The 13,385-nt window shown below is 29.7% G+C and overlaps 1 protein-coding gene across 14 annotated transcripts in view; it reads right to left on the bottom strand.

Annotated features, from left to right (window-relative positions):
* LOC105197264 (nuclear receptor coactivator 3) overlaps positions 1 to 13,385 on the bottom strand; it is a 163,471-nt gene that overhangs the window by 3,917 nt on the left and 146,169 nt on the right. For 10 of the 14 annotated variants that reach the window (XM_026133198.2, XM_026133191.2, XM_026133194.2 and 7 more), the window contains 4 exons: positions 12,975 to 13,263; positions 10,901 to 11,209; positions 4,218 to 4,403; positions 2,988 to 3,058 (listed from right to left, as the gene is read on the bottom strand). In XM_026133198.2, the coding sequence (XP_025988983.2) occupies positions 2,988 to 3,058; positions 4,218 to 4,403; positions 10,901 to 11,209; positions 12,975 to 13,263 (855 nt within the window). The remainder of the gene's footprint in view (positions 1 to 2,987; positions 3,059 to 4,217; positions 4,404 to 10,900; positions 11,210 to 12,974; positions 13,264 to 13,385) is intronic. The other 4 variants (XM_026133202.2, XM_026133205.2, XM_026133197.2 and 1 more) reach the window with 3 other exon arrangements.

The raw sequence follows: 13,385 nt of genomic DNA on the forward strand, positions 1-13,385 counted from the left end.
ATATGGAATAATCGTTTGGAATATTTCGTAAGATTGCAAGGATCCATGCATTTGAAGTCCAGCTCGCTATTCAGATGTATGAATCCTTTTAGTTATATCCAAACGATATTTCGCCCTGACAAACTTAAAGAATAGAAATCTGAAGCCACATAGCAACTACACATCCAATATTTCAATGCACAATAATGATTACTACTGTAAAATTTTATAAACGAAATACTCCGCCTTTAATTGCCAATTGAATTGATTTTTTATTTCGCGATACGAGCGTAATTAAAAAAATTTCCTCATTTTTTAAGAATATATCCAGTAAGACAGCATTTGTTGCATTCTTTAATTTTTTTATCTCTGATCAATAGTTTGAATAAAAATCTTTAACTTAATAAATGATAAATATATTATATGCGGTACCATCTTAATTAAAATAAATTTTATTTTTTTGCATAGTACACGATTAATGTATTAGACAAATAAATTAGAAACTATCACTGCTAAAAAATATAGTCATTTTGTAATTTATTTTATAAGCAAATAGTATATATTATATAAACTTTAAAAATTAATTAATTCTAAATTAATGAATTAATCGCATTCCAGTCGAGTTTCTTTACAAATAGAACTATAACATACTCGATATACAGAAGCACATTTAGAAACTCGTACAAGTTTAAATTTAGAATGTCTTTCTAAACCCTCCTCTTTGTAGCATTAGCGGGTTTCCTCATGCAATAAGAATAATCGTTCTCGGAAAAAAAAGGAAATTAAGGACTACGCGTAGATATCTAGTTGGCTCACTGTGAAAAAGCATTACTAGACGTACGTTATACAATAAAACAAATGGTAGTATGATTACTGATTACTCCGAATGAGCTGAAGCTTACAACACCATCACCCTGTAGATACGAAAGGAAAACACTTTGCTTGGCATCCCCTATACGGACGCTCAATATGGGAATGAGTGCATATTGCGCTGAAATCTATAAAAATATCGAAAAAAAATCATGTGCGACGCACACGGGAAGAATCCCAAACGCTTCAATGCGAAGAATTAGTCTCCATTTTCAATTATTCATTTCTTGTGTAAGTAAAATGTCTTGAAAAGATTTAATTTAACAGTTAATACTATAGATTACAAATTAATTAATTTCATTTTATTTTGCTTAAGAACTGTCACAGTAAACAAGAGAAATAATGATTGTGAAAATGCATTTTTATATATTATAAAGATAAAATTTATTAATAAAGGTATACCTTATGTAAAATAATTTTCAAAATTATTTAACACAATAAAAATATTTTATTAAACTATTTTAATACAAAACTATTTTATTTATAAATATTCTATTTTTTTTCATAAATTTATGTCCCAATTTTTTGGCTCATTTTTAAATAAATGATATTATTTTTCTTATTTTTTTCATTTAAAAATAAATCTTCTAATAGTTTGACTTTAAATCAGGTTTCTTTTTGCAAAACCTGCTTAAGATTAATTAATAAAAAAATAAAATTTTTTGTATATCATACACTCACACACACATACAACTCTGTTCTCATTTTCAATTCTTTAGGAAACAATAATTCAAAATGTATATTGCAAGAAAAATAATAAAATTATAAACTCAACACAAGATTATAAAATCCTGAGCTTTACCTCTAATAATCGCAAAGTTTATACATTTCTATATTTCTTAAATATTTAAAGTTCTATTAATTATTTGTATAAAATAAAATATTATGAAATTAACAAAATTTTATGCTGGCGCTTACGCTGTATTAGCTGTACGCTTGCGTGAATGGACAAAAATTAAAAGTTACTCGCAGTTAATCCAGCCAGAAAAGTACAATTAGTCTTTGCACAAAATGTAATGTAACTCGTTGAACGCGCTACATTATGCAGATAGTAGAGGCAATTAACATGTTTAACTAATGCGCTTCGAATTAATCTATTTCGAACAAGAATCTACTTGGCGTGGCAACAAAATCAACTTGTTTATTACTAAACACAGCGTTTCTCATTGACACTGAGTGTAAAACTTAAACGTCTTTTTCAATAACATTTGACGCATTATTGCGTACGTATTAATGCGTACCTCTTAATAAAAAAATATGCAAAAAAATTTCATTTTTTCAAAAGATATACAAATATTAATTCTATTTTCATTTATAAATATTGCATTGCTTTTTTGTAAAATAAATTATAAAATTGAAAACTTTATAAAAATATAACTTTAATATATTTCATAGATTGAGAAAAAATACATTACTTAGTTTTAAAAATTTCTAAGATGTTCCAAGAAACCGAAATATATAACTGAATTTTAGTAATTTTATTGACTTATGTTAAACCAATTTAATTTATATTAAATAAAAAATGTATAATTTTTACTTTGTTAGTAATAAAATATAGATTTAAAAGTTATAAAAAATTGTCAAATTCTTTCTTCTCTTTAATCGATTATTGAAAAACTAAAGAAACTAAAGAAAAACATAAAACTAGTAGAAAGAAAAAGAAGTAGGAATAAATTCTACAACTATAAAGCCAATCCTTAATTTAGAAGATTAGAAATTCGTAGCTTCGCCAATTATAAATGCTCAATCTCCCTCAATTCTTCTTTAACTCAACTATAATTCTCATGGCACGTTCTACTTTTTTTAGCATACACAAGAGTTGGAATCTTCAACTCTGACTATTGCGGAAAATCCGGAAAGAATTATCGTCACGTGCGAGTACTGTAACGATAATGCCGAAATATAATCGTCAAACGACGACTTAGCATGCATATGTAGAGCGTTGTAAATTAAAAAAAAAATTAAGTAACCCCATACAAGTTTTACGCTCAGTGCGCAAATAGAGAGAGATCATTAAACAATGTTTCGTGCACAATCAGTTCTGAAGCCAAGCGTATAGAGGGAAGACATAGCATAACAAAATCAATTAAAAAAAAATATGTAAAAGTAATTATATATTGTCGGAATGGGGCTCTTACCCTGGAGGACGAGGGGGCACTTCCGGCGCTCCCCCAGATCTTGGCGGGGCCATCGCTAACCACAGCCTCACCTAGTTGGGACATCGTAACAGTAGGCGTTACCACAGTCTTTGTAGAACTAAAGTATTATGCCTCTCCTTACAAGAAGCGGGAGATTACGTATAACGATCGCGCGTGCTTCAGCCTGTACACTGATACGGATTTCGTACGACTCTCTCGCTCGACCGAGGACTCGCTTCTGTCTCTCTCGTGAAAGACTTTTTGCGACGATCATCGTGCTAATGTTCAAATTCAATCAAACGCGAAAAATCCACATTTGATTTTGTTTAATGTAAAATGCAAAATTTTAATCGCGATATATTCGAAACTAACTTGGAAGAGTTAAAACTCGTCACTTTCATTAGGTATCACTGAAATTTTTTACGTAGACCTCACGGAGAAACACACGGGGCCTCAGGAGATGCGTTGTAAACAAGTGTAATTAGTTGTAACAATAATCGCGTGCGATGACGAATCTAAAAAAATGTGCGTGATCTACGAGGGGAAACTATATATATATATGATGCTTGTAATACTTTTTCACAGTACTCGCTCATGAGACTCACGTCGTATGAAAGATTAATATATCGGGATTGCAAGACCGGAGTTAACACTGGAATTGTACGATCAAAGTTAGACAAAACTCGAAAAGAAGGAAAAGCAATGCCTCTCTATGTAGAAATGCAGATAAAAATACGAACTTATTTTAAATTTTACTCGCTTCACCGCGAAATGACAAATCGTCTTCTTAATTTTTTCATTCGAATACGCTGAAAGCGTATATACCGCCAGATCTCACATTTTAGAAATAAATAACTCTCATGCGTCTCACACTTTACGTAACTTACAAATAATAAAAGAAATTTGCATCTATATTTGATATATTAACACATTTACAAATTAATTTATATATACTTTTTAAAAGCGCGATGCTGAACTGATCAAATATACAGCTGCGCGAAATTCTTCGTTCAATTCGACTCTGCATTCTAATCTGGGTAGCGCGCAATTGTCATTGCGTCAAAATAAAAGGAAAAGAACAGAAAAAAATATTAACACGGAACGTAGCTTTTTGAAATTTGCTATGTCCAATTTTGCTATTTGGGCTCGCTCGCTAATCGTCTTTTGAGTAGCCGTTTTTATGCGATTTCGAAGTTTCAGAAAACAAAGATTCTACAGCTCAGCACGTACCTGCAGAAGCCATCTCGAATGACAGACCAAGTGCTTCAAAATCGTCCTGAGAAACTTGACCAGAAAGATTATTCTGTAGATTGTTAGGCACTCGCTGTTGCTGTTGTTGCTGCTGCTGCTGTTGCGTTCGCGCCCCGACAATCGCCCTCAATTCTTGCCGCACAAATTCCGAGGTGCTGGCATTACCTATAACAAGAAAAATCATCATGAGCACAATGTCACCGCAATATGTGTTGTATTTCCTTTGCACGATTCTTAATTTCCAATCTGTGCGGTTTTCTGTGTACGTGTATGCATATGTGTGTGTGCGTGTGATTTCAATATTAATTTCTTATGTCCGTTACAATACAGAATACTGCATTGGTGACATAAAAATTTTACGATATTTTGAGTAAAATTTAAATACATTTTATGTAATACATCCAATTCGAGTGAAAAACTATTCCATGTGTCGTTCAATAAGACATAAAAAAATGCTTCATACGTGGTATACCTTTTCTCGATAACATAGATTCTTTGAAATTGATCTTTATAAAAATTGAGTTATTTATAAGTATTAAAAATTATGACAATTAAAATTATCTAGTTAGTCTTATTTGGATACATAAATAAAAAATATTTACATTTTAAATATAATTTATAAATTACGAAAGACGAAAGCTTTTCATACACGAAATAACGTTTGAAAATTTTCCGATGCATCATTAAAACAAATAATAAAGCATGAAATTTATTATTATAATATTTTATATGTACAAGTTCTCTGAACTGATCGAAACTATCAGAAAAGAAAATTCTCAAGCATTCAAAGATTTTTCTCCCATAGACAATCAATATAGTAGAAATATTAATCATACAAATAAAATTTGAAGAATTTTCTTCTTTATTTTATTCTGTTTTAAAGGCTTGACTGTTTTACTTTCCTTGGGAGTTGATGCATTGTTTCTATCTCACTTGCAAAAAAAGCTATTTTTAAATCTTTTAAAATAACGAATATAAAGAATAAACATCATATCATTTTTCGCTAGATACAATATCCTATGTTCTATTGTAATTCAATGCATAGTGACATTTTCACAAAATGCATAGTGATATTTTCACATCCCTCTTCAACCCTAGCTTCGGCATCCTTTTTATGTGCTCAGGTACTTAAGGCCTAAAATAAGAAAGAAACTTTATGGGTAGCACGCAGAAAGTGCTAGGCAATTTCTAAGAAAGAGAATCTAGAATTTGCTTCCATCTATGAAGAATTGGAAACAATACTATGACATAGGCCGTGAGATAAGTATTCAAAAAAAGTTTGTACCTGAAAGGACCATACTCTTTTGAGTATGATCAAAAGTTTCGTATTTTAATTTTTTTTTAATTTTTGAGATTTTTCAGATATCCCCTTGTATAATAAATAACTAACAGTCATATTTAAAATAATTTTGAAAAATTTGATCTGTTATCAAGACAAAGTACACAACGTGCTCACGCTATCTTATCTATTTCTTTATCACAAAATTTCAACCTTAAAAATAAGTGCATATGTTATGACAGATCGATGAGGATTGACAGACAAAAATGCGCAAAATATATAAAAATATTAATCACGAAAGCTCGATGCACTGTACACAAAGAGGCCTCATTTGTTAGTAAATGTTTTCACAGCACGTAGAGATAAGCGGTGTTTGAATTCCATCTTTTTACATTGTGATGTTATATTACACAGATGAACACAAGATATTTGATCTTTTTAGCTAAAGTTCTTGCACAGTTTTCCTTTTTTTTCTTGAATGGAAAAAAAAGAGAATAATTGAACCGTGCAAGAAGCTCAGTTAAGAAAAACAAGCCGATGTGTGTAATCCTTCCTTCCCGAGAAATGAGAAAATAATTAAAATGTTACAAATCCGGACATCGCATTCGTCACTTTCAGAGCTTTTCGTGCTACGCAAAACGGGATATAACTTTTCACACTGAAATTAATCATCCCATGTCCTGGAAATACTTTAATAAGTCAATACCTTATTAACGTCAGCATTCTCGAAATTTTAATGCAAGCTTACGCTATGATATTTTCAATCATGTTACATTTTGCGTATCACAATTGAAAATGTGTAATAGTCGAACTATCTTAAATCTTGAACCTTCCCTATCTTCATCTCCAAAACTAGCACATCGTAAGCTGGAATTCTTTTATTCTCACTATCTCGCACTTGCGTACTTAGAATGAAAATGACTAGTAAAATTATAGGCACATATAGTAATGACTGCAACATTAATTACGTTCTGCCGAGATAACAATTTTGTATTGATTGATTCTTACCTTTAGATTCAACAAATTAGTCTCAAGTATTAGAGAAATTAAACACGATTCGCTATGCCGAACAAACCCAATTTCATTCTACGCATTGCTGTTAGAATGTGAGAAGGAAAAGTTGAGAACAGAGTCTGATTGGTCCCAGTAAATTGAAATTAAGGGAGTTCGGCTATATATCTCTTAATTGCTATCGCGTACATAATTACAATATAACACAATTTCTGTCGACATCTTTGACTATCAAAGCAAAGATGTCCACGCTTGTGTACAAACGGAAACAGATTAATGATAACAATATCCATAACATTAAATTACCTTCCAATAATTCAAGATAACTTAATGTTATTACGTTCATGGGCATTCATGATGATTTTATTCAATTAAGGAATTAAGGGAATGACGAAAATGATGTAAAGTTTTGAAAAATCAAAAAGGGCCCAGAGCAAGATAAGCATTTGATAATATTTTTTTACATACATACATACATACATACGTATGTACAATAAGACACATATTATAGTTCTTCAAACTGCGTGCTTGTTATTTTCGGTCTTGAATACAGTTCTAAACCAGAATAGTAACGTCGCAATGTTGAATTGACAATCAATATAATAATACTAATCAATTGAATGAGTATCAATTTAATATTGTGATATTATTATTCAATTTAGAACTGTATTTCAAGACCACAAATAATAAGCGCACAAAATTTGAAGAACCGTAATAGAATTATACAAAACATATTATCAAGCATTAAAATCCTGCACTGATTCTTTTCCATTTAATCGAGTAATTTACTTATAATCTTTATTATTAGCAAAATTTTGTTTCTCAAAATGTCATGTTTCTCAAACTATAGTCCGTCTGTAAGTAATACATAACAAAATATCTATATACATTATTTTCATATATGAGTAGCCAATATGCAAAAGCAGCTATATTAAAAATATAAATTAAATATTGAAGTTCTTAAATTCGTTAACTTCTTATTTACAAACTAAAATATTTAAAAAATATTTTTAAAATGCAACTCTGTAATATTGCAAATATAATTATATTTACTTAGTAGTATGCAGTTACTTATTTTTTAATTATTTTTCTTACTTTTTTATTTTATTATTTGAACTTATTTTGTTAATTTTTTCTCTGTATTTAGTATTTTATTTTACATTTAATAAAAATAAAAAAAATACTGTATTTTTTCAATAATTAAATGAATTTTGTACAACATAATATAAATTTTTATTTTTATATTTTTAAAATATTTTTTGTTTTAATAAAAATGATTTAAATCATTTTTATCAAAAGATCATTAAAATATCATGATTTATTATAATTATTTTTACATTTATGTAGAAAAGAAAATTTTTGTTTTCAGAACCTTCAGTTCTAAAATCAACTAAATTCTTTCTTCAACTATAAAAGCAGTCAAGTCGCATTTTAAAAATTTAATAAATAAAAATTGTATTTCTCATGTAAACATTTATTTACTAAAATAATCAATTTGTCTTAATAAAAAAAAATTATTAATAGCTTGAATGTGATAATTATACAAGTCTTTTCGCTTTAATAAAATAATATTTCAATAGAGATAACTGCTTTGGCTAATGGACTGCTCATATAATTTTAGTAATTCGAAAGAATAAGATAAATAATATTCAATGGTATATGACATCATTACGAAATTACACGATTTACAGTACAATAAACGCAACGATACATTGTCGTAGTGTTGTTCGAGTCACAGTACATATTCGTGAATAGTGCAGGTGATGATTAAGCCAAATCATGTATATTACTAGCTGTGATAGTGATGCTTGGATTACAAGCATATACATGTAGTGCAGGTATATATGGTACAAGTATAAATAAACCTATTTTGGGTACATATACAAATCTCATAAAAATGAGATATACAAATATTTCTTAAATTAACTAAATTCAGTCGTATTCTACATCAGAGCTGTCTAACTTATTGAAATTTGTTAAAATCACGCGAATAAATAGCAAAACAAGAGACAGAATAAAGCGATAGAAAAGAAGTGCAGAACAAGATTTACAAGCACAGTTAGATAGATCAATTCTATATTCAAAATAAGTAATAATTGATGAACAGCTCGTATTATGCAAAGCAATATAGAAAACAGTAAGATCAACAATAAACAAATTATTAATGTGATATATTAGGATGTCATTTATTAATCGCAATTACATATTCATGATAATTATAAGTCATATTAATTTGCTCATTGTTGACCTTACTGGTTTTTATATTGGTCCTTTATATCATTAGATTCACCTAGATTTATTAATTTGAATGATTCATTTCAATTTCCATACACGTTTTCCATTACATAATTTTCTTAAGATCAGAAAATTTTTTTGGTCTGTACATTTTAAGACATGTAATCTAGAAAGATGAGAGAACTCCATAGGAACTTTAATGATCACAGAAATATTCAAACTTACGATTTGGTTTTCCTAGTCTCATAAGATACAATATAACTAGTATAAAAAATTAGAAATGGAATTTAATGCAACAATAACAATTTGATAATAAAAGAGTCACAGTACAATATACCAAGAGATACAATAGAACATACACAGAGAATTCTCTATTTACAATATATAATTACAGCTCTCTCGATCTGACGTATCAGATGAGATTCGTATTTATATATGATAAATTACCAAAGACATAGAGCATGGATTGCGCCATCTGTAATTAAATAGTATATCAAAATTGATTAATAAAAAATAAAAAAGAGAAAGCGTAAAGACGCCCTCTCTTTTTAAAATTGTAGCACCATTCAATATAAAGAGATACAGATTAGTAATCTTCGCGTCTTATCTCTCTCATTTTTGTCAAATTTTATAAATAGAAGACGCATTAACTTAAATTACATGTTAATAAGATATGAGAAATATCAAATGCTTTAATAATTACTATTTTTTATAAATTTACTTCCACATTTTGATAGTAGAAGCTATTGAATTAACGAAAGAATATGACCATTTTTACTTCGCAATTTAAAACATATTTCTATTCAAACAATTAACAAATAAAGTCTTTCAAATAAATCCGGCACTGATTATTCCCGCTGTTATTATTTTAAGATTATGTTGTAAGATTAACATAATAAAGATTAACATAAAAAAGTTAATGTACCATAAATATACATATACAATTTTTAATTATTTAAAAAAGTTTATATTAATATGGCTAATATAAAATATTTTTTTTTTAATTTCCGCAATTTTTTAAATTAAACAATTTAAATAAAAAACAAGTTCAACTTTTATTCTCCTATCCATTCATATTAATGCATTAATTTATTTCTCAATCTTATACGGTCTATGTCTTTGTATATTACAGTGCGTATGTTGATATAAATGATTCTTTTTCTACGAATTGGCTACAACTAAAACTAAAAACATAAATTATTATCAACTTACACACATTTAGCGTTATAGTAATAGTTATAACATTTAATGAAAATTACAATTACGTATAAAGAAAGCAATACATGCAACATTTAGCGTATACTCTTGCATTTACATAGAATGACAGTTTATAATTAAATACATAAAAATGATTACCTCAAACAAGAAATGAATCATGAGTTTAATAATGTGAGTTTAACAATTGGAATGTCTAAGATGATAAATGACAATTTTTAAGAAATGTGCGCAATGATTAAAACTTCGATTTGTGAAAGTTGTTTAAATTTTAAAAATATTAAATAAAATTTGCGCTATTTTCTCTCTCATACTATATATAAATTAATTTTATAAGCCCCTAGATTATCTTTCTAACTAAATTTAGAAATTTAATGTAAAAAGCAAAATATATCAATAATAAATATAACTGCTAATATAAAATGACATTAAACCTCACTAATAAAACTAATCAATGATTTTAATTCTTATCAATAGATGTTAAGTATTCTGTTCTTTTATTTCAAAGTATATGAAATAAACTAGAAACTAGACTATCTTTCATTTTATGTAGATAAACTATCTCTCACTTTATGTAAAATATGCATGGCACTTTATATAAAGATAAAGTTATTTTTTAGATATATCAAATAATGAAAAGACGAACAACTAACCGAAACATGAACATCTTATTAAACATCGTTAAAAAGAAAAACAAGAAAAGGGTGAAAAGAGAGAAAAATTTACATGTTTCCAAATACCCAATACATGCTTTGCATCCGCTAATACTGCTGCTGCCGCTGTCGATAGTGAATATAATATTGGTTATGATAATACATATGTTGGTAAGGGTGGTGACGACAATTTTTATTTTTTAACGAGAGACAAGGTGGTGATGATGATAATGAAGTGTCACATGACATTAAGAAGTCACATGACTTACCACCCATTTGGTGATTCACAGGGTTACCGGAAGGCAGTGACCTGGCATCTTGCGCCTCCCCGCCAGATGAATAGAGTGGTACTGACGACCGATCGTAACAGTACTGACTGTTCTGCATGTCTGCCGTGTTGATAGTGTTGGCGTTCGTGTGTTGGTATAGCATAGGGGTATGTTGTTGACTCGTAAAGTGTTGTGTATTGGTAGCGTTGTGTTGATTATGGGTAGGTGTTGCCGAGTGTGAATGACTAGGTGAAGGAAGAGGTTGTTCCTTACTCACGCCGCCGTAGTGCCGAGGCGAGCCAATCCCACCTGCAACATCAATCGTGTATACCCGGGTTGCCCATCGCCAGCCTTTGTCGAAACATTTAAACGCCTCTAATTTCGCTTTCATGTACCATGCCAGCGCTCATCATCAAATAGCCACGCACATAATATCAAGATCGAAATCTATATGTTGAATAAATTAAACAACCGGCTGAATATAATTAATGCATCCGAATCGCGGGCGATTCCACTAGCCGAAAGTTAAAAGCAGGTAACAGTATGCCAAATAAATAAAACTTTCTTATTTCCGAGTTTGTTGATAAGTAGAGCTTTTGACATACAATACTATTTTGTTAGACTTTATACTCGCAAAGAACCACTAGTAAATATTATACGATAAAATCGAAGACCACTAAAAATTTTGCAAATATTGTCTAATATTTAATGATTAAAAAACTATAAATCCTTCATATAGAAAATGCATTCTATCTTATTCATTTTGTTAAAATATTTTAAATATCTTTATCCCATAATTATACTGGAATGCTGAGCTCGTGTTAAAGAAAGAAATTGATTGAAATTTCGCGCGACTAAAAAAATAAAATTATATTAAGTTTTTTGCTAAAGAGACAATTGATAGAAAAATTATGATAAGAAAGCATTTCAATCTCTAGTATAACACATCGTTCCAATCATAAATTATTAAAAGATTAAATCACAAATTATGCATAATCTGCTACATTACTCAGAGAATTGCGCTTTCCTTCTATAAAGAATTCGTATGACACAATATATTACGTAATTCTATTCACAGAAAAACATCGAGAGATATACAGGCATAAAAAAATACTAATAAAGTCTATGCGCATACCCGACTAATCTACGCACAGTTTAGTAGATTAAATAAAGTTAATCTTAATCTGTACGTACTTACCGCGACCTCGGAACAAAATCTTTGATATATACCAATCACAGCTTCCATCGCGCGTATAATTATATATTAAATCGCATACTGGATTTTACCGTAAAAATCAACTTCTATGTAGAAACTATACGCAAATACTTACTCGAGAATATCTTTGCTACTACCCGCGAATGAAGCGAAATCGAGCATTATTTAAACGCATTAAAATCGACGTAAACCGCCTATTTAAGAATTACGCAATAAATCTCCCTCTTATTAATAGATGACAAAAATATGACCGTTACGACTTAAACATTAAATAATATTACCCTAATCAGAATATTCTGTACAGAAGTCGATTTACCGATATTATATTTGAAAAATAGTCAAAGAATATGATAAAAAATAACTTTTTAATTGCAAAATTTTTTTTTAAAGTTGTTAATGTATTTTAATCAACTAACTCGAATTAAGTTAAACACGCGTTGGCACGGTAAAACGACTTTCCGACTACGCTTATATTTCTAATCTTACAACTAAATATATAAATATATAATTTTCATCAAATTGTTGTTTCACACACCGCATAAGACCCCATATTTACTATTACTTCATTGCTATTAAACAATGAAGGACTCAAATATAATTTTTTATTTAATTACCAATATATCCTAAATTATATATATATATATATATATATTTCCAATCAATATTATCCACACAAACATCTCTCATTATTGCAAATTCGAAGCAATGTTTTTTATACGGTCGCAAAATCGATTCCTTTCCTCTTTTTCTTCACATCCGATCCTAACTGTTTTAACTGCGATAATTCAAACGTTAAAGAGGAGGTATAACAATCACTTGAGTTCAACGATTTGACAATTCACGAGAAACAATACGTACCTGGCAACTGAGTCGTAGCAGAAGGCGTAGACGTAGTCCGTTGCAACCTATACTGGGCCGACGGATTTGGTGCACCAGTATTAGGACCCGGTGGGAACTGACTGGCCGTGGGCGATGTCGGTGGAGGAAACGCTTCGGCAGGAAACGGGGATTGCCGGGCGGAGGCTGCCGTCCCCGGCGAGGGCATCGATCGTTGTTGCTGCTGTTGTAACTGTTGTTGCGCCGTGACCTGCTGCTGCGATCTCACCTGGTTCACGTTGAATAATCTCGGTGTGTTGCCGTAATTGCCCTAGCGCATATATCGTGCAAACGTATAAAAATATTCAGAAAAATAAAACATATGTCAAATTTGAAAAAAATTAACAGAGAAAAACAATAAATGTATCATACTATAAAATATAAGTAGAAAGC

This window comes from Solenopsis invicta, chromosome 3 (genome assembly GCF_016802725.1).
Source record: "Solenopsis invicta isolate M01_SB chromosome 3, UNIL_Sinv_3.0, whole genome shotgun sequence".
NCBI classification, from domain to species: Eukaryota; Metazoa; Arthropoda; class Insecta; order Hymenoptera; family Formicidae; genus Solenopsis; species Solenopsis invicta.